At 43.9% G+C, this 22486-nt stretch overlaps 1 protein-coding gene across 3 annotated transcripts in view; it reads right to left on the reverse strand.

Annotated features, from left to right (window-relative positions):
- APLP2 (amyloid beta precursor like protein 2) overlaps positions 1-22486 on the reverse strand; it is a 1432335-nt gene that overhangs the window by 326257 nt on the left and 1083592 nt on the right. For 2 of the 3 annotated variants that reach the window (XM_044081082.1, XM_044081080.1), the window contains one exon: positions 6208-6243. The exons of the other annotated variant lie outside the window; for it this stretch is intronic. In XM_044081082.1, coding sequence (XP_043937017.1) covers positions 6208-6243 — 36 coding nt within the window. The remainder of the gene's footprint in view (positions 1-6207; positions 6244-22486) is intronic. 3 annotated transcript variants of the gene reach the window in all.

Consider the following 22486-nt stretch of genomic DNA (forward strand, 5'->3'; position numbering starts at 1 on the left):
GCTGAGGCGTGGATCTTAATAGATGAAAAGGAAAGTCCTTTGTGCAACATTCTCAGTTAAATATGGTAGAATCTGAGGAATGTTTGGATCAAGGGGATTTTGGCCTTTAGCCTGGTTCCAGGCGCAAAATCTTTTCCATTTGTCTGAATAGGTTTTTCTGGTCCTGGGCCTCCAGGCCTCCAGAATGACATCCATAACAGCTTTGGATAGAGGAGTTGGCTGGTTGTTTAGGTAATTTGCCATGCAACCAGGTTTAAAGTCTTGAGTTGGCTGTGTAGAATCAGATTGTCTCGCTGGGTAAGCAGGTGAGGAATTTGTGGTAAAATCCATGGTGGGCCATGGGCCATGTTCCTTAGAATTGGATACCAATGCTGGCGTGGCCAGTCTGGTGCAATGAGTATCATTTGTGGCCTCTCTAATCTGACTTTCAGTAGTACCTTTGCTAGAAGAGGCACTGGAGGAAAGGCATATACTGTTAATGTTTTCCAACTGAATGAGAGGGTGTAAACCTTCCAAGCTTGTGGATGGAATGTCCTTGTGCAAAATTTTTGAAGTTGGTAGTTTTGGGGGCTGGCAAACAGATCTATGTGTGGGCGTCCCCATTTTTGAGCTATCATTGCAAATACTTGTGGATCTAGTTTCCACTCTTGTGGATCCATGATGTTTCTGTTTAGGTCGTCTGCCAAAGTGTTTTTCTTTCCTGGCAGGAATTGTGCTTGTAATTGAACCTGGTAAGACAGTGCTGTGTTCCACAAGGTCATTGCTTGCCTGCATAGAGGGTAGGAATGTGTGCCCCCTTGCTTGTTTATGTACCACATTACTGTGGTGTTGTCCGTCTATTATTAGTTGTCCTGGGTGTAAGAGGTCCTTGAAAGCTGTTAGGGCATTCTGTACTGCTAGCATTTCTTTTTGATTGATATGCAGATGCCTTTGATGTGTAGCCCATTTGCCCTGAATGCACTGTCCTGCCATGTGTGCTCCCCAGGCATAGTCCGATGCATCTGTTGTAACAGTTTGCCTGGCTGTGGGTAAGGTGAAAGGCTGACCATTGTTGAGGTTACATGCCTGTGCCCACCACAGAAACTCCTGTTGAAGGCAGGGAATGAGTGGAATCATTGTTTCCAAGCTGTGACTGTGCTGAGTCCATACGCTTTTCAGGTACCATTGTAATTTCCTCATATGCAGTTTTGCAAATGGTATTAGTAGTATGCAAGATGCCATGAATCCCAAGGCCTGCAGAATTTTTCTTGCAGGGAGTTGGGTCTTTGTTGCCATTATTTTGAAATATGGAGTCAGCTGTTGTTGCTTGTCTGGCGTGAGATAAGCCATCTGGGCCGTTGTATTCAAGCTGGCACCCAGAATATTATGTTTTGTGAGGGCACTAGTTTTGATTTCTTTTCGTTTACTGTGTACCCTAGGCAACTTGGAAGGTGTTTGACAAATGCCAGATGCTTTAAAAGAATGTCCTTAATCTGCTTGAATAAGGCAGTCGTCCAGGTATGGGTATATTTGAATTCCTCTGTCTGCAGTATGCAATTACTGGTGCCAGGCATTTTGTGAAGACCCTGGGCGCAGTAGATAAGCCAAAGGGCAGTGCAGAGAATTGAAAGTGTGTTGAACCTGCAATGAAGCGGAGGTATCTTCTGCAATTTTGTCTGATAGGGACATGCAGGTATGCCTCCTTGAGGTCCAACGTTACTAGCCAAGCATTCTTGCCCAGCATGGGAAGAAGCTGCTGTAGTGTTAGCATCTTGAATTTTGGTACTTGCAGATAGGTGTTCAGAATTGAAAGATCCAGAATGGGTCTCCATGCTTTGTCTTTTCTTGGGACTAGAAAGAGTCTTGAGTAAAATCCTTGTCCTTGCTCCTGTGTAGGTACCTATTGAATGGCTCTCATGTCCATGAGAGCTGTAATTTGTTTTTGTGCCTCTGCCCATTGATTTGGTGGCAGGTTTGGCATTCCTTTTTTCCTTGGCAAGGTATGAAAGTGGAATCTGTATCCTTGTGAGACAATGTTTAGGACCCATTTGTCTTTTGTGATGATGTGCCAGTTGTCTGCAAAAAATGCTAATTTTCCTCCCAAGGGAGCTGCCAGGAGAGATTTGCTTGGTAGTTTGAGGATTGAGTCATTGTGTTTGTCTTCTGCTAGCTTGGGGCCTGTCTTCTCCTCCTTTCTGGGTAGCAGTACCCCATTGGCGAGGTTTGTAAGGGCCTTGTGACTGACCTCTGCCCCTTGGGCATCTGTATTTGCTCCTCTGTGATCTATCAGAAGCTGGAAAGGACCAGTTTTTTGTTGGCCAATTTCTGCTGAAACGAGGGGGTTGTACCTGTAAGAAATCCTTGACCGTCTGCATAGACTTTGCCTTATCCTCCATTTTCTTTAAGACCTCTTCTGCTTTGACACCAAATAATACATCCTGCTGTAAAGGTGCATCCAATAATTTTACTTTAACATGATCAGGCAGGGTTTGTTCTTTTAACCAAGCATGTCTACGTATGACAGACCCAAGTAACAGATGCTCTACAGGAAGGTTCCAATGAATCAAATCCACATTGTAAAGTATGTTTGCCCACCTGTTCAGCTGCATGCAACAGATCCTGCATTTCCTTGAATTCAGACTGTTCTTTATGTGTGCTCATTTTTTGCTTTGAGACATTAAAAATTGCTGATATTTCAGCATGTGAAACTGACAATTTAATGCTCTCATAGCCAGAGTTGCTGAGGTGTATATTTTCTTTCCCCATCTATCTAGGGCTCTGGAATCCCTTTCAGAGGGCACAGGAATTTTAGCCATAGAAGCTTTAGCCCCCTTGGGTCCCTGGGAAATTGTTTCTGGGTCAGCCACAGGGCTTTTATAAAGGAATTTGTGTAAGTCAGGCACTCTGTAGTATCTGTCTGGTTTGGCTGGAGCAGGAGGTAGAGAGTCTGGATTTAGACTAGACTCCAAGTAAACATCATCCACAATATCTAAAACTGGAGGGATAGCAAGCGGTCTGCGCTGGGGTAGTAAAAGGAACTCTCGGAGCCTTTTCTTAGAACCAGAGTAGTCCTGGCCTTCCCAGTGGAAATGTTCCCTCATGGTATGTAAAGTTTCCCCAAAGGAGTAGTCTTCAGGGGGAGATGCTGAGGGGATAGAGTCTTCAGCATCAGAGTCTTCATAAAGGGGAAAAGTGTAATCCTGTTCCTCAGAAGAATCTGAGGAAATTGAAACCTGGTCAGAGGAAGCATAATCCTCCTCTTGTCTTGGTCTTTTATCTGGAGGGGGATGGGAACCCATGATTAGGGTAATCAAATCTTCAGCCATCTTAAACATCTGTTTCTTGGGCATGGGGCCTTGAACTGTAGACTGATGTACAGTCTTTTTTGGTTTTAATGGAGTTTTAAGCTTAGCATAAGACGTAATGGTGAGTGTAGTCGGTCTGAGGACACCTTCTGCAACCGAAGGTGTTTCTACTGCACTGGGGTCGGAAGGGCCTAATGAAGATGGCTGCGTCGGCCTAGTACACTCCGCTTGAGAATCCGCAGCTGTCTGGGGTTCCAATTCTGTGGTCGTCAGGGGATGCGTAGGCGCCTCACTGAAAACCGGAGAACCGGCGACAGGCCCAGCAGAGGCCTCGAAGTCTGGCTTGTTGCTAGGTTGCCTGTCCTTATCCTTGCGTTTTTTATGCATGCCGGTCATCGGCTGCTCCGGCGGCATGATATACTTAAATTTCCTACCAAAGTAATGTTGTGCGAAGTCAAAACAGCGTTTGATAGTTCGTTTATTAAACCTAGCACAAAACCGACAACCTGTGACGTCGTGGTCTGGGCCTAGGCAAGGAATACAATAAGAATGGAAGTCCTTATGAGGTATTTGCTTCCCACAAGAAATGCAATTGTTAACTTTTTCTGACATCGGACTGAGGCAAGAAAAGGTTCCCCAATGGGGTACTTAGCTTTATTGAAGACTTCGGACTGAAATTCGATTTGAAAATCTCAGGTGTCAGCCGACCGGCACTTGCGAACTGCTTCTGCTTCGGGCACTGCCCGGCAAGAAAGACTGAAGAAAATGGCATCGGATGCCTCTTATATACCCCTGGCGCACTGACGTCAGGGAAGAAGCGACAGCAACAGACGCCGGACCAAGACTTTGGAACTCAGGCCGACTGCGGGACCGCCTGACGGCAGGATAACCCAAGTGTGATGACTGCAGCAGGGTTACACGATGAACATCTGGAAAATCAGTCAAAACATGGAAACAAAAGCAACTGTTACCAGCCAATCTAGAATAATCTTTTTTAAAAGCCATTAGATCTTAGGACACTTTAGCAAAACTTCCTTTGATAACTCTAGACACAATCAGCAACCAAGACCTTGATTAAAAGATGTTTTGGCCAAGTACAAGAAAACAGCACATACAGAAGATAACTGTAGTACCGCTGAAGGCCAAGTACAGTACAAAAAGTAAAATGAGATTTCCAACAGTTTGTTTGCATTAGTGTCGACAGTATAGCTAGGGTGGGGCAAAGGGGGGCAGCTGCCTGGACATTAAATGTTATGGGGTATGATCAGCACATACCTATAGGTCTTCAGTGCAGTGCATGTCGGTACTCCATTTGTGTTCAGACATGAAACGCTTAGCACTCCCAAGTGTGGCATAAACTGTAGCAGCTCCTTGCTACAAATGTAGCAAATAGCTTCCTACAATTTACAAGGAAAGTAGTACACAAACTGTAGAGTTGTTTACTGCAGAGGACTTTTTTATTGCTCAATTTTGGGGGGGGGGGGGGGCAGATCAGTGTACTGATCAGAACTGACCAATTCCAAGTGAAAAATACATTCACAGATTAACAGTTGCAGAATGCACAAATATAAAGGTTAAAAACATCAAAGCTAGAAGTTATAATCAACAACAGTTAAGTAGTTAAACTCAAATAATTATATGTACAGTATAACCGACAAGTATGCTTATCAAGTAAGCGGGTACAGAAGAAGGTGAACAGCAGGCCAGAAAGAGGAGGATGGGTATAGAGGTTGGGTGATATGGCCGCTTAAGAAACAGGTACACTGGGCTAGTATTAATAAGTGGGTTTTAAGATCCATTCTGAACCTGCAGTAGTTGGTGACTACTGCCACAGAGAGGGAGCAACTGTAGAGAAGGCATGTGTCAGGTCATACAAAAAAAAAACAAAAAAAAAACAAAAAAAAAAACAAAGCTAGAATGCACTTGGACAATACTATATTTTTGTTTTATTAACAGCTTCTACAAGATGAAGTCATCCAGGAGATACTTAAGTCCAGAAACAAGCCAGTTCACAACTTAGTTAACAGTTCTAGTCAATGCAATGAAAGATTCTGTTGTGTCTGCAAACAGGATGGAAGAAAGAACTTCAGGAAAGCAAAGTACCCCACCCCCATAAAGTGTTAGGGAAGTCAGCATGAAACCAATAGGAAACTATTAAGGAGAAGGTGCTACACACACACACCTTAGTGTTTCATCCTTTGGATGACACATTAAACGGAGCTCCCATCTGCCTGAGTGGGTGGTAGCGCAGTGGCTGTTAAAAGATCCCATGGGAACGATCAAAAAGAACAGGGGAAGTTCCCATATGCCCTGGCCATTTCCAAAAACAGTATAAATGCCACCACAGGTCTCCCCTGAAAATATGCCACTGGCTTAGTAGGACTAACCTGATTAACAAAGGATAAATAAACAAATCTTCTACAAGGTTCACGCAGCCAATGGAAGAATGTGCAGGTGTAACCTGGTGAAGGATGTCCTTAAAGACATGGGCAGTCTGCAAACAGTCACTGAAAAATTCTACTGACACATTATAACTATGTCATTTAAAACAAGAAGTTGTCACCTCATACAATGACACGCAGTTCTTTTAGTATGACTTGGTCTATCAGAGCTCACGTGAAGACCAACCACTGCTATCATCCACATTCAAACATGGTAAGGACTACAAGCAGTTAATACCATAATACACTGTATAATAGAGGTTGGGATGCCTGTATGGCACAATCTGCTTTCTCTACCTGCAACCAGCAGATACCAAATGCAGTACTCATGGACTACTTTAAATGAGGTTGAAGTGCACAGGAAATGGCAGATATAAAACGAAATGAAGGAAAAAGCAGGTATTAAAAACAGCAATGAGATGGATACAGGACAAGACAAAAAGGGAAAAATAAAAAAGAAAAAGCAGGAAGTTTTGACCAACCTTTCCTCATGGTACGCCACGAATCCGGCTGAACGCCTAGCAGTGAAAACAAAAGGAAGGATAAAATAAAGAGAAGAAAAAAGGAACAAATTAAAATAAAGTGCATAAATAAGCCTTGCAGAGCAGAATTGGTATCACTATTTGTTGATGTCAAGTAAAGGGAAGGAGTCTACTAGTGATCACACCAAATTCATCTAAATTTCAGTGAATTAATGCAAAAGCAAGAGAATCACAGAGGCACAAACAGCAGTGGACCCCTTGCCACCGCAGACTTGTGCAAATCACTGTTACAGGTCTGTGAAAACATTTATGGATACTTTGTACATGTTCTTCACTGTGTCAAATTTATTTGCACAAAAACATTAACTTGCTGATATAACTCTTGGAAGGAGTGGTAGTTAAGCCTGCAAACAAATAGTTATACTATATTTAAAGGGATATTGCATTCATACACTTAGCCATCAAAACCAAGGCATATAAAGTGTATTTTATTACAGCCTGTCTAACAGAAAAGGTTAAATTTCAACTTAGACTACTTTTTTTTTCCAGAAAAAAGTGAACTGTACAAACAGAACTGTTAAGTAATAACACAACAGGGTGTGATTTTATCTCCTTGACAGTGCATTATACCTTTTTTTCTGTGAGCACTGGACACCACAATAGACTAGCTACTCAAGATATGAAAGAAAAAGCAGGGCATATTAAACCATGGACAGATATTTCCACGTGGGATCCTTATGCAACCTGCAGTATACAATCAAAGGATAGCAATCTGAAAATGGGCTGCATTACCATAATCCTCAAGTCAGAGCCTATGATAGAGAAACAGCTCCTATGATGCAGGACATTACTTAGTTCAGCAGCTACAGTTCTGGTAATTGCAGCCTTAACTTCACTGATAGTGATTTGACCTCTGAAGACTGGTTAGTAACTAACAATTGTGAATAAGCAACCTAACAAAACAGCAGATCTTATTGGAGAAATCAATTTAACAGTAAATCATAACATTAAAGAATTGTGTCCACCTGACTGGTGTCAACTCCTGATTAAAAACTGCAAAAGCAGTGCCTACCTTCTTGCAGTGTAACTGATGTACTGACCTGGGTATGCACAAGGCCTTTTACACATACATCACACATTTTCCATTCTTCTGGTCAGAATTCTTCCATGGGGGAACATCAGAAAAATAACCCTGTGACTAAATACCAGGCACGATAGTTTATGTTACCTACCTATGCACTAATATTGTCCATAAACAGATCATGAATTTTGAGCAGAAGGGAGGAACAGAAATATCACTCCTTGCACAAGTGCAATTCAGACTTTGAATAAAAAAGAACAAAAAATGCACAAACTCATGATCAGACTGGAAACTCAGCTTTATTAAAACAATCATTTGAGTGTTATTTTTATAAATCCAGGTTTCCAGAATAACCTAGAATTTGGTGTGCTTTTTCTAATGAATAAATTGTGCCAAAAACATTTATATAGTACTGTGATATTTTAAAAGGAGAGTCAAGAGCCCATAAATTCAAATACAGTAACTGAAAAATAAAACAGATTTTTTGTAGTAACCAGTGTAATTAAATTACCACAAATGAAGTAAAAACGATTTAAGTATGTGAAGAGACAGAAAGGAGTTTAATCAGAAGCATCACTATTTAGTAGGTACTTTGGCATGTGTACTTAACACCAGCTGATTTCATAACATATTCATATCAACATAAATGCAAATAAATGACTCATTTAATAACTAAAATGGTGAACATAACCTTTGGATGAGGAGAAATAATTTTTAACTGCAAAACACACTACAGCATGCAGTTGTTTGTCAGGCTCCACAGAAAAATTTTATGCACATACTACAATGGAAGAGATGCAAGATGCATGTCTTTTCGGGAAAAATAAACAATTTCTAAAATTATTTGGACTAGATAGGCCCAAACAGTATAAAGAGTTACGTTTTCACAACATTCTAACTTCTCAGCTACCATAAAATGTTATCCCATAAGGTAATAAGCATGTTAAAAAAATGCTGCAAACACACTATGATCAGGATTACGTAACTAACTTAGTACTTTGTCAAATGCAATACTGCCACCACAGCATAACACAAAACATCAAAAGGGCTTTCTTGTAAGCATATTCACTGGTGGAAGCTAACAGATTACTCAGACATAAAAGGGTTGTGTAAGGGTAGCTTTAGTTACCATAAGATTAGAGCTTTGACAAATCACTATAAGTATAATTACATAGGGATAAAGCACTGGCCGTGATCCAAATGACTCCAGAACAATTAGCAGCTCAGGCATCAAGCGCTCGTTGAGATTGGAGGAAAGCTCTTTGAAGGGATTCCAAGGGGGTGGTGATGAGGTAGGCTCAACAATGTCAGCCCTATGCAGAAGTTAGGGCCCAAGTCTGGCATGGTCAGCCCATTGCATATGCACACACCATCTATAGGTATTATCTGGTACAAGCAGTAGCAGAGAAAAAAACACTCCTGGCACCAGTATGACACAGACAGAGGACACCTCAATTTCCTTGTTAGCCTTACCCATTACTCTGTGGAGGCTAGGAGGGGTTGGTAGACCCAACAAATGAGATGCTGGCATCTGTTGAAAATCAGCAATGAGAGGGAAATGAATGCAAAAGTCTATCTGCATGCAACTGTTCTATTTTCCTGAGAGGCAATCACTGTAATGAGAAATAACATCTGGACAGATACCCAAACAGTACAGTCTTCCAATTAGAGAGGTGAAAAAGAATCGGTAAGACTTTTCCCAAATGAAATAAGGCCCTTTGTTAGAAAAGTAGAGGATAAACTGCTTTCCAGTTCTGGTTCTTGCATAGTAGCAGAGAGAATCATGCCAACATATGCCAATTCCATCTGATTCTGAGTTATGGGAACCAGAATCCTCAACTGCAGGTTCTATCCTTCTCTTTTTAGAAGGGGCCACATATCCCTCAGATATTGCCAGTGCTGGCTCTCTGAATTTCAGGAAAAACACAAAATCCTGAACCAGGCAAACCAGTGGGTTTGGCAGAAACCTGGGAAAAAGAGGAAAGGGAGAAAATGCCTGACCTAGACCAATACAAGCTATATGGCAATAGTTTGGTACTCTGTCCATTGTGCCTTATGACTGGATAAAAGCGCACCGGAGGCTTCTGGTTCTGGGTGTGAGACAAGAGACCTCAATCCAGTCTCCACGAACCCCCTTGCTGATTAATACCCTGTACTGTGGAAACCACCCTCCCCTTCAGTAATATAGATACAAGCCACTGATAATGGGACCTAAGTAAAGGCAGATACAGCAGAACTGTTACTGTGAAAGGACATGAAAGCTGCCAAAGGCATCTTGCTCTTTCAAGTGATTGCTCCATATATCCTGGCTGAAACCTATTTTGGGGATGGGGGCTGAAAAGTGCCTTTCTGCACCTGGAATCACCAGACCCAGGAAGACAAGTCATTCAGTGGGACATCTGCAAATCCTGATGTTTCTTCCAATTTATCAACATGACAGCTTAGAAGCAGGTACCTCTCTCTCTTCTGGCTGCACAGGATTGGATTAAACGATTGCAGTTCCCAGGGTCTGTTTATGGTCCGCTCTTGTACAGATGGATGACCTTTGCAGTTTTCCATTTGTGTGGCACACAGCCTGTCTTGAGCCTATGGTTAAACAGTGACTCCAGTGGTACCGATAAGTCAGGTTTCAGGCTACTTAAGAGGCATCCAGGGACGATACTGAGGCTCACTGATGCAGCATTTTTGGCCTTAGAGCTCATGCAGGAATGGATCCCTAGTGATAGTTGGTTTGGTGGTACATCCTGAGGGGCAGGTGGGGGAGAGAAGTGGGTAAAACTGGAGTTGAATTTGTTGGCCAACAGACTTGCTAAATCTTCTGGCTATGTGTAGGTAACTCCATTTATCATTGGTTCTGCACACTGTTGTGTGCTGCCTTTGACATTTTGGACATAGTTAAATACAGCTTTGTGGTTAACCTTTAATTGGGAAGCCACCTCTATCTCAAATTTCGCTTTGGCAGAGTCAATTTGCCCTATTAATAGTTTGTTTATACTGAGTGTTTTTTTTTTTTTTTTTTTTTTTTTTTTTATCATGCTAGGTGTAGCACTTCCAAATCTTGGCTATGACTTTTTTCTCTTTTGGTGTACAACCCGTTTGGATTCCACCAGGAAAGTTTTTTTTTTTAAAGTTATTTCTGGACTTATTTCTGTTAGGCACAGCTGTCTCTATGCATTTAGGGCTTCTGTGAAAAATTTGGTGTAGGTAGCTGTCTTTAATATCATTTAGTAGCAGGAAGTTGAGAGTACCAGGTCAATACGCAGATGACTCTACTATAATCTGCTCAGCCACTTCTCAAACCGAACTTCAGTCTCTTACTCAAAAAGCGTTCAACACTGTAGAAAGTACAGTTGTGTACCTACCATAAATGTAGATGTTCGAGTGCTAATACAGCTGCAGTCATAACAGATGGGTTATCCTGCCGTCAGGCAGGTCCTCGGTCGGCCGAATTCCAAAGTCTAGGTCCGGCGTCGGTTGTCGTCGCTTCTTCCTGGACGTCAGTGCGGCAGGGGTATAAAAGAAAGTACAGTTTTGTACCTACCATAAATGTAGATGTCCGAACTGGATAGCATCTGCAGTCATAACAAATGGGTTGTCCTGTCGTCAGGCAGCCCTTCGGTCGGCCGGATTCCAAAGTCTGGGTCCGGCCGCTGATGTCGCACTTCACCCGACGTCATCTCTGCTGGTCTTCGGGTATAAAGGCATCAGCCGACGCCATTTTCCTCAGTGTTTCTTGCCCCAGATGCCAATTGCCCTCTTGGAAAGCTAAATTTTGGATAAATGCCAATGTTTCCAAAATAGTAGAAGGCAAACACAAAAAATAAACATGTATGTACATATATACAAACAAATACACCATAAGAGACTCCCCCCCAGCTAGCTATTAGGAGGGTAATTACCCTAGGAGTACCACAGAGGGGAAGGAGGGAGGGTAATCCTGACTGCAGATGCTATCCAGTTCGGACATCTACATTTATGGTAGGTACAAAACTGTACTATGTCCTTCATGGATGCATCTGCAGTCATAACAAATGGGTAGAATACCATAGCCAAACTAGGGGAGGAGGAATAAAAATTATGGTGTAGTCAGGATCCCTTGCAGTACAGCAGTGGCAAACCCTGCTCGGGATCTGGAATATAGAGGTAAATTATAATGCTTGGCAAATGTATGCACGGAGGTCCAAGTAGCCGCCTCAATAATGTCCTTGGTTGCCACTCCTCTTAAGAAAGCTGTGGTAGTGGCTGTAGCCCTTGTAGAATGAGGTCTTATGTTCTGTGGAACTGGTTTTCCATGGTAGGTGTAACAGAATCTTATGCAATTTCCTATCCATTTGGAGATTGTCTGTTTGGAAATTGCTTTTCCTTCCCTTCCTGTTGCATAGGCTACAAAGAGCTGGTCAGTTTTTCTGTTACCTTTGGTTCTGTCCAGGTAGTAGCGTAACTGTCTATGTACATCCAAGGTATGCAGCATCCTTTCCCCTCTGTTTTGTGGGTTGGGAAAGAAAGTAGGTAGGTGGATTGCCTGGTTTAAAGACACTCTGGATACCACCTTAGGCATAAATGTAGGATTAGTTCTCATGGACACCCTATCTTGATGGAAGATTAGGAAGGGTTGCACTGCCATTAAGGCCTGTAGTTCCGAAACCCTCCTTGCTGAAGTAATAGCCAGTAGGAAAGCAGTTTTCCATGACAGGTGTTGTAGATCTGCTGTTGCTGCTGGTTCAAACGGAGGGAGTGTCAATTTTTCTAGTACAAAATTCAGGTCCCATGCTGGTAATGGTGGTTTCCTAGGAGGTTTTACATTCTTGATCCCTCTGAGGAACTGCCTGAGTAAAGGATGTGAAAAGACAGGAGGATCAAAGCTGTATTCTGCTGAGATAGCTGATGCATGGATCTTGATGGAGGAATAGGACAGGCCTGTATGTAGAAGCTCTGCCAAGTACTCCAGAATGTTAGCAATATCTATGTTCGACACATCTTTTCCTCTTTCAGTACTCCACATGACGAACCTTTTCCATTTTCCTGCATAGTTCCTTCTTGTTGAAGGTCTGCGGGCTTCAAGGATAATGTCTTTAACCCTTTGTGAAAGGTCTGGGCTAGTTACTGCTATCTGATGTTCCAGGCAGTCAGTTGCAAGGTTTTTAGGTTTGGATCTATGATGCTGTAGTTGTTCTGAGTTAACATCAGAGGCATCAGGGGTATTGACCACATTTTCTCCCGAGACATGCTCCTCAGCAATGGGTACCAGTGTTGTCTTGGCCAGTTCGGAGCTATCAGAATTATCCTTGGACGCTCCTCTTTGATTTTCAGTAGTACCTTGTGCATCAAGGGAAGAGGTGGAAATGCATATGCTGTCAGGCCTTTCCAGCTGAAGGATAGAGAGTCCACCCTCCATGCAAGTGGGTGGAATGTCCTTGTGCAGAATTTTTTGAGCTGGTGGTTTAGTGGGGAGGCGAATAGATCTATTTGTGGCATTCCCCATTTCTTTGTGATGGCCTTGAAGATGTCCGGGTGTAGCATCCATTCGTGAGCATCCGAGGTGGTTCTGCTTAAAATGTCTGCTAGGGTGTTTTCTTTTCCCGGTACAAATATTGCCTGTAACTGGATGTTGTAGCTTAGAGCCAGATTCCAAAGGTCCAAAGTCATTCTGCATAGGGGGTAAGAATGAGTGCCTCCCTGTTTGTTGATGTACCACATGACTGTGGTGTTGTCTGTCCTTATCATCAGATGGCCTTCTTTGAGAAATGGTCTGAATTTTAGAATTGCCAGTTTTACTGCCAGCATCTCCTTTTGATTTATGTGCAGGTGCAGCTGGTCCTGAGTCCACAGTCCTTATGCGCATTTGTCCAGCATGTGTGCCCCCCATCCTAGGTCTGAGGCGTCCGTTGTGATGGTGTGGCTTGCTCGGAAGTTGTGGAAGGGTAGGCCTGGGTTTGACTGGCATGCCTGAGCCCACCATAGGAACTCCTGTTTTAAGCATGGGATTAGTGGTATTTCTGTTTCTAAGCTGTGCCTGTGTTGAGACCATAAATTCTTTAGGTACCACTGTAACTTTCTCATATGCAGTCTGGCATGTGGGACCAAGATTATGCATGATGCCATGAAGCCCAAGGCCTGCAGAACTTTTCTTGCTGTTAGTTTGTTCTGCTTTGTTAATGCCAAGAAGTAAAGAGGGAGCTCTTTTGTTTTTCTGCAGTTAGGAATGCCATTTGTTTTACTGTGTCCAATTCCGCGCCCAAGAAAGTTCTTGTCTGGGATGGTATCAGCCTTGACTTTTGTAAATTGACTGTGTATCCCAGGGCTTGTAGCAAGTAAATGACCCTCTGTAAATCTGTTGTCAGCTTGCTTTTGTTGTCCGCTTGTAACAGGCAGTCGTCCAGGTATGGATAAATTTGGATTCCCTGTACTCTGCAGTGTGCGATTACTGATGCCAGGCATTTTGTGAATACTCTGGGCGCAGTAGATAAGCCAAAGGGCAATGCTGAGAATTGATAATGCTCTGATCCTGCAAGAAATCTGAGGTATCTTCTGCAATTTGGTCGAATGGGGACGTGCAGGTATGCCTCCTTGAGATCTAGAGTTACCAGCCAACACTCCTTGCCCAGCATGGGAAGAAGTTGCTGTAGGGTCAGCATTTTGAATTTTGGGACAATGATGTATGTGTTTAAGATGGACAGGTCGAGAATAGGTCTCCAGTTTTCTCTTTTCTTGGTACTAGGAAGAGTCTGGAGTAGAATCCTTTGCCCTGTTCTGTTATTGGTACTCTTTCCACAGCTCTCATCTTTGTTAATTCTGCTATCTGGTGCAGGGCTTCTATTTTTTGATTTGGGGGCAGGTTTGGCATTCCTCTTTTCACTGGTAAAGTGTGGAAGTGGAACCGGTAGCCTTGGTCTATGGTTTGCAAAATCCACTTGTCTTTTGTGATGTAGTGCCAATTTTTCGAGAATAAGGCTAACTTTCCGCCTAATGGTGCTGCTATTTGCTCCCTGGTAGGCTGAGTTAGAACCAAGTCACTGTGATTGTCCTGTTGTAGTGGCAGTGGTTGCGTCTGTGCCTCGGTTATTGCCTTGCCACTGTTGTCCTCTGTAGGCACCTCCTCTGGATTGATTTCTGCCCCTGGAGCGTCTGTTCCTGCCCCTTTGTGATCGTGTGGAGTCAGGAAAGGACCAATTTTTGGCAGGCCAGTTCCTGCTAAACCTTGGTGGCTGAACCTGTAGGAAATCTTTAACTGTTTGTACAGATTTTGCCTTCGCTTCCATTTTCTTCATTACCTGCTGGGCAGGTTCCCCAAATAGACTGGCCTTATCCATAGGAGCATCCAATAGCTTAGCTTTAACATGATCTGGTAAGACCTGTTCTTTCAACCATGCATGCCTTCTTATCACTGTGCCAGTCATGGCTGATCTAAATGAAGCCTCCAGTGCATCATAGCCACATTTTAAGGAATGGTTACTAACTTGTTGGATGTTATTTGCCATTTCTAATACATATTTCTTATCTAAAGATTCATCAGAGGACAGCTTTTTAATTAACTGATCAAGCATAAACTCTTGGTATTGGATCATGTGAAACTGACAGTTTAAAGCTCTAGCTGAGAGAGTAGCAGAGGTGTAGACTTTTTCCCCCATCTCTCTAAGGACCTGGATTCCCTTTCAGAGGGAATAGGGTTTTTTGCTGTGGTCGTGGCTACTGCCTTAGGCCCCTGAGATATAGTTTTGGGGTCTGCAAGTGGGGCCTTGTATAGGTGGTGATGAGTGTCTGGCACCCTGTAAAATCTATCTGGTTTGGCAGGGGCTGGAGGTAAAGAATCAGGTGCAATGCAGACATCATTAAATGCATCGTCCACAACAGACAGGACAGGAGGTATAGCTAAGGGCCTATGTTGTGGTAAGTGCAGAAAAGTCCTAAGCCTTTTTCTTGAATCTGAGAAATCTTGTCCCTGCCATTGGAATTGTTCTCTCATGGCATGTAAGGTTTCCCCAAAGGAGAATTCCTCTGGTGGAGAGGCAGCTGGAATGGATTCTTCAGCATCGGAGTCTTCATAATTGGAAAAGGGAGCCTCTGGCTGGTCTGTAATGTCTGAGTCATCCGCAGAATCATCAGAGGACACAGGCTCGGGGGGCTCTGCTCTAGGTCTCTTTTCTGGGGGCTGAGAGGCCCTGTCTGGGTGAGATTGGGATCCCCTAATTAAGGATATTAAATCTTCTGCCAGAGTAAGCATTTGTGAACTAGAAGTGGGCCTGATTGAGGGGGGTTTAACAGGCACTGATTTAGCAGATTTGGCTGCTTTAGCCCTGGCAAAGGCCTTAATAGACATGGCTGCAGGAGGCCTAGCAGCACCACGTGCTGGGGTAGAGACATCCAAAGGGATGGTGTCTGATAAATCACTAGGAACCACAGTTGTAGGCAAAATTTCTGAGGCTGATTCAGGTAATGTAGCAGGAGCCTCAGTAGTAGTCATGGATTCGGCTGAAGATTGACCAGTTTTCTCGGTTTCGGCCGAAACCGAGACACTCGCGGCTTGCTTAACAGTGGTTTCGGCCGAAACCGCGGACCGCGAGTGTCGGTCTTTTTCTTTGCGTTTTTTAACAATTTGGGTAGTCGGAGGATCCGACGGCATAATGTACGCAAAATCTGAGCCGAAAAACTGTTCAGCAAATTCCGATCGACGCCTAAGCGTTCGTCGGTTGAAGGAAGCACAGGCCGAACAGGCTGCTACATCGTGGTCTGGGCCTAAACAAGGCAAACAGTAAGAGTGGAAATCTTTATGAGGTATTTGTTTCCCACAAGTTAAACAGTTATTGACTTTTTCTGACATCGGCTGAGGCAAGAAAGAGTCCCCAACGGGGTACTTAGCTTTTTAAAAGTCTTCGAAGTAGTATTCGGTAGTAGTAATCTCTGGATCTGACCGACCGGCACTTGCGAACAGCTTCTGCTTCGGGCGCCACGCGGCAAGAAAGACTGAGGAAAATGGCGTCGGCTGATGCCTTTATACCCGAAGACCAGCAGAGATGACGTCGGGTGAAGTGCGACATCAGCCGAAGCCGGACCCAGACTTTGGAATCCGGCCGACCGAAGGGCTGCCTGACGACAGGACAACCCATTTGTTATGACTGCAGATGCATCCATGAAGGACATCCAGCCAACGCCATTTTCTTCAGTTTTTCTTGCCCCAGATGTCAGGTGCCCCCAGAAGGAAGGCAAAACAAACTTATGTAATAATGCAATGTAATATAATCAAAAAACAGTAGTTTGCAAGCAAATACACCATAAAAGAATACCCCAATCAGGTTGTATGAGGAGGTGTTTGTCATAAGGCCTGTCCCAAGAGGGGATGGAGGGAGGGAAACCTGGACTGCAGCTGTATTAGCACTCGAACATCTACATTTATGGTAGGTACAAAACTGTACTATGTTCATCGTGCATACAGCTGAAGTCATAACAGATGGGTAGAATCCCAAAGCTAAAAAGGGGTGGCAGGCACTAAGTGGAACTAGGAGGAGCAAGGATGCCCCTGCAAGACTGCTGTGGCAAAGCCCGCTCTAGATTTAGAGTATAGTGGAAGGTGATGGCGCTTGGAGAAAGTGTGCACAGAACTCCAAGTGGCTGCTTCCAAAATATCCTTGGTAGGAACCCCCGTGAGAAAAGCTGCAGAGGTAGCTGTGGCCCTTGTGGAGTGAGATCTGATGCTTGTAGGTACAGTTTTTCCATGAAATGAGTAACAAAAGCGTATGCAGTGGGCTATCCATTTTGAGATTGTCTGTTTGGAAATAGCCTTTCCTTGAGCACCTGTAGCATAGGACACAGAGTTGCTCTGATTTTCTGAATGGCTTTGTCCTGTCCAAATAATAACTAAGTTGTCTGTGAATGTCCAAGGAACGTAGTAGTCTTTCCCCTTTGTTTTGTGGGTTAGGATAAAAGGTAGGTAAGTGGATAGTCTGATTCAAGGCTACACTGGATACTACCTTTGGCATAAAGGAAGGGTTGGTTCATAAGGAAACTCTGTCCTGATGGAAAATGATGAAAGGTTGCACAGCCATGAGGGCTTGTAGTTCCGAAACCCTGCATGCTGAGGTGATAGCCAGAAGGAAGGCTGTTTTCCATGACAAATATTGCAGTTCTGTTGAAGCAGCTGGCTCAAATGGAGGCAGGGTCAGTTTTTCTAAAATGAAGTTGAGGTCCCAAGCAGGTACTGGTGGTTTCCTTGGGGGTTTTATATTCTTAGCCCCTCTGAGGAACTGTCTTAAGAGAGGATGAGAGAATAAAGGAGGATCAGTGTTGTACTGTGCAGAAATGGCTGAAGCATGGATCTTGATGGAGGAGAAGGAAAGTCCACTGTTTAACATCTCAGCTAGGTACTGTAATATTTGAGGTAAATTTAGTACCCAAGGATTCTGGCCCTTTTTCTGATTCCAGGCACAAAACCGTTTCCATTTGGTGGAGTAGGCTTTTCTAGTAGAAAGTCTTCTGGCCTCCAAGATGACATCCTGCACCTCCTTGGAGAGGAGGGTCTGTTGGGAAATCAAGGAATCCTCCATGAGGCTAGATTGAGGGTTTTCAGCTGACTGTGAAGAGTTTTGAAGTTGTGCTGGGTCAACAGAAGAGGCACTAGAGGCAGGATACATGGTGGGGAATGCGTCAGGCTCTTCAGGAGTGGATACCAGTGTTGTCTTGGCCAGTCTGGAGCAATGAGAATCATCTTTGGCCTCTCTGCTCTGGCTTTTAACAGAACTTTGGGCAGCAGAGGAAGAGGTGGAAAGGCATAGACTGTCAATGTTGTCCAATTGAAAGAAAGTGCGTCCACTTTCCAGGCCTGTGGATGATAGGTCCTTGAGCAAAATTTTTTCAGTTGGTAATTTCTGTGGGTAGCAAAGAGATCTAGGTCTGGCCGTCCCCATGCCTGAATTATCTTTGCGAAAACTTGAGGATGCAACTTCCATTCATGTGGATCTGTCATATTTCTGCTTAGGTTGTCTGCCAGCGTGTTTTCCTTCCCTGGCAGGAATTGTGCTTGGTTTGATTTGCAATTCCAGAGCAGTGTTCCAAAGGGACATGGCTAGTCTGCACAGGGGGTATGAATGAGTTCCTCCCTGTTTGTTTATGTACCACATCACTGTGGTGTTGTCTGTCCTTATCAATAGCTGGCCTGGATGCAGTAGGTCTTTGAAGACCATAATAGCATTTTGTACTGCTAGCATTTCCTTTTGATTGATGTGTAGGTGCTTCTCTTTTTGGGACCATTTGCCCTGAATGCACTGATCTGTCATGTGCGCCCCCCCCAGGTGTAGTCCGAGGCGTCTGTTGTGATGATTTGATTTGCTTGAGGCGTGCAGAAGGGGAGACCTATGTTTCTTTGGCATGCTTGAGCCCACCACAGAAATTCCTTTTGAAGACATGGAATGAGTGGTATAATTGTTTCCAAACTGTGGCTGTGTTGAGACCATAAGTTTTTTAGGTACCATTGAAGTTTCCTCATATGCAGCTTTGCACACGGGATCAGCAGGATGCAAGATGCCATGAATCCCAGAGCCTGCAGAACTTTCCTTGCAGTCAGCCTGGTGAAGGTTGCCATTTTTCTGAAGTATTGAGATAGTTGCCCTTGCTTCTCTGGCGTGAGGTAGGCCATCTGGGTGTTTGTATTCAAGCTGGCACCCAGGAAAATTATTGCTTGACAGGGTATTAGTTTTGATTTCTTTTTGTTGACTGTGTATCCCAGAAAGTTCAACAATTTTATTACAAACGCCAGGTGTTTCAGAAGTATGTGCTTGCTGTCCGCTTGGATCAGGCAGTCGTCCAGATATGGGTATATTTGTATCCCTTGAAGTCTGCAGAAGGCAATTACTGATGCCAGGCATTTCGTAAACACTCTGGGCGCAGTAGATAAGCCAAAGGGCAATGCAGAGCATTGATAATGGGTTGAACCTGCAAGAAATCTGAGGTATCTTCTGCAATCTTGCCTGATAGGGACATGCAGGTATGCCTCCTTGAGGTCCAATGTTACCAGCCAAGACTCCTTGCCCAGCATGGGAAGAAGCTGCTGTAATGTGAGCATCTTGAATTTTGGTACGAGTAAATATGTGTTTAGGATGGATAGGTCCAAAATAGGTCTCCAATCTTTGTCCTTCCTTGGTAACAGGAATAGTCTGGAATAAAAACCTTGACCCTGTTCTTTTGCAGGTACCTCTTGAATAGCTTTCATGTCCATGAGAGCTGAAATTTGTTTTTGTGCCTCTGCCCTTTGATTTTGTGGCAGGTTTGGCATGCCTCTCATTTTTGGAAGGGTGTGAAAGTGGAATCTGTAGCCTCTGTCTATAATGTCCAGGATCCATTTGTCTTTTGTGACAATATGCCAATTGTTTGAAAATAATGCCAGTTTTCCGCCTAAAGGTGCTGCCATTAAAGCTTTGCTTGGCATGCAAAGGGGAAAAGTCATTGTGTCTGCTTTCTGAAGGACTGTGATCTATCCTCTCCACCACTTGGTGTAGGTGCTTGCCATTGTCTGGCTCTAAATGATCCTTGAGATTGCCCTCTACCCCTCGGGCGCCTGTATCTACCTCTTTGAGGTCTGTCCGTGGATGGAAAGGACCAATTTTTTGAAGGCCAGTTTCTGCTGAAACGTGGAGGTTGTACCTGTAGGAAATCTTTCACTGTTTGCATTGATCTTGCCTTTTCCTCCATTTTCTTTAGTACCTCCTCAGCTTTAACACCGAACAATACATCTTTTTGAAGAGGTGCATCTAGTAATTTAGCTTTGACATGATCTGGTAAGGTTTGCTCTTTGAGCCAAGCATGTCTACGTATGACAGACCCTGTAACAGCAGCTCTACATGAGGCCTCTAAAGCATCAAAACCACATTGCAAGGTATGTTTACCCACTTGCTCTGCACTATGCAACAAATCCTGCAACTCCTTAAAATCTGGTTGTTCAGGTTGTGTCATTTTGCTTTTCAACTGAGATAACAAAAACTGTTGATACTTTAACATATGGAACTGACAGCTTAATGCCCTCATGGTTAAAGTGGCCGAGGTGTATACCTTTTCCCCCCCCACCTTTCTAAAGCTCTGGAATCTCTCTCTGAAGGTAATGGGTTTTTGGCAGTAGAGGCCTTAATTCCCTTGGGACCCTGTGAAATAGTTTCTGGGTCAGCAGCATGGCTTTTGTACAGGAATTGGTGTGAATCAGGAACCCGGTAATACCAGTCAGGTTTAACAGGAGCTGGAGGTAAAGAATCTGGGTTGAGGCTGGCTTCTGTGTACACATCATCTAATATATCCAAGACTGGAGGGATAGACAGAGGCCTGTGCTGAGGAAGCAAGAGAAAATCCCGGAGCCTTTTCTTGGAATCGGAGTAATCTTGGCCTTCCCAGTGAAAGTGTTCCCTCAAGGTATGTAAGGTTTCCCCAAAAGAATAGTCCTCAGGGGGGGGGGCCGAGGGAATGGACTCCTCAGCATCAGAATCTTCAAAAGGGGAATATGAATATTCCTGGTCCTCAGAATGTTCTGAGGTAATAGAGACTTGGTTTGAGGAAGGGTAGTCTTCCCTCCAATCTGGGCCTTTTGTCCGAGGGGGGTTGAGAACCCCCGATAAGAGTAATCAAATCCTCAGCCATTTTGAGCATCTGTTTTTTAGGCATGGGGCCTTGAGAGGGGCTCTGTGGAGCTTGTCTTAGTTTTCATGGCTGCTTTAGATTTTGTGAAAGCTTTAATGGAAAAAGAGGAAGGCCTGAAGACACCTTGAGAGGTGGCAGGCCTGTCTAAACTCTGAGTTTCCCCGCCAAGAGTGGCGTCGGTATCTGTAGTCGGAGTGGGGGCCGAGGAGCCTGCGACCTCGGGTACAGAAGATACCGCTAAAGAAGCATCATCGGTACTCAGGGGCTGCGTAGGCGCCTCGCTGAGAACCGGAGCACCAGTAGCCGGCTTTAGCGTGGTGTCGGTAGAAGTCGCGGACCTCGTATGTCGGTCCTTATCTTTGCGTCTTTTACTCAAAACTGGAGTCGGAGTATCCGACGACATAATGTAATTACATTTTTTACCAAAATAGTGTTGGGTGAACTCCGCCCGACGCTTAAAAGTGCGTTTGTTGAATCTAGCACAAAAACGACAGGCCGAGACATCGTGGTCTGGGCCTAAGCAAGGAATGCAAAAGGAATGGAAATCCTTATGCGGTATTTGCTTCCCACATGAAATGCAATTATTAACTTTGTCTGACATCGGTCTGAGGCAAGAAAAGTTTCCCCAACGAGGTACTTAGCTTTCAAGAAGACTTCGGCTGAAAATTTTTCGTAAATCTCAGGAGCTGGCCGACCGGCACTTGCGAACTGCTTCTGCTTCGGGCACCGCGCGGCAAGAAAGACTGAAGAAAATGGCGTCGGCTGGTTCTTTTATACCCCTGCCACACTGACGTCAGGGAAGAAGCGACGACAACCGACGCCAGACCTAGACTTTGGAATTCGGCCGACCGAGGACCCGCCTGACGGCAGGAGAACCCATCTGTTATGACTGCAGCTGTATGCACGATGAACATCAATGGTTCTCTCACCGCTGCCTCCTTCTAAATCCAAAAAAAAAACTAAATTGCTACTCTTCACACCAACCCGAAAGTCCACCTCTGTACATTTCAATCTCACTTCTAACAACGGTACTCTCATCTCTCCTGACCCTACCACTAAACTGTTAGGAATAACAATAGACAACAATCTAAACTTTGATACTCACATAAACACTACAATAAAGTTAGTTAACAAAAAACTGGGATCCCTTTACAGAATTAAACCCCATCTTACACCAGGAGCTAGGTCCACTATAGCCAGAACTCACCTAATACCCACTCTGCTTTACACCTCTCCCACTTATACCAATCTCTCTAAAAACAACCTCAAGAAACTAACAACTTCCTATAATAAAATTGCTAGATTTGCTACAGGCTCTCCTTTCAGAACCCATCACTGTCTAAATCTTAAACAAACTGGCTTGAATTTCATAACCAGCTTCAATTTCACCAGCTTACAATAGCCCATAAAACCCTGTATCAACCTAGCAATACTCCAATACTCTCTAGCCTCATTACACCTTATAATAATCTCAAAAATCTACGCTCCTCAAACAAACTGCTGATTAATACTACTAAACCCAACAACTCAGCAGGTGACTCCTTGTTCTCTAACTCTGTAGGAAAACTATGGAATAAACTCCCCTCT

This window comes from Protopterus annectens, chromosome 8.part0 (assembly GCF_019279795.1).
Source record: "Protopterus annectens isolate FY-2018-M chromosome 8.part0, PAN1.0, whole genome shotgun sequence".
In the NCBI taxonomy this organism is placed as follows: Eukaryota; Metazoa; Chordata; order Ceratodontiformes; family Protopteridae; genus Protopterus; species Protopterus annectens.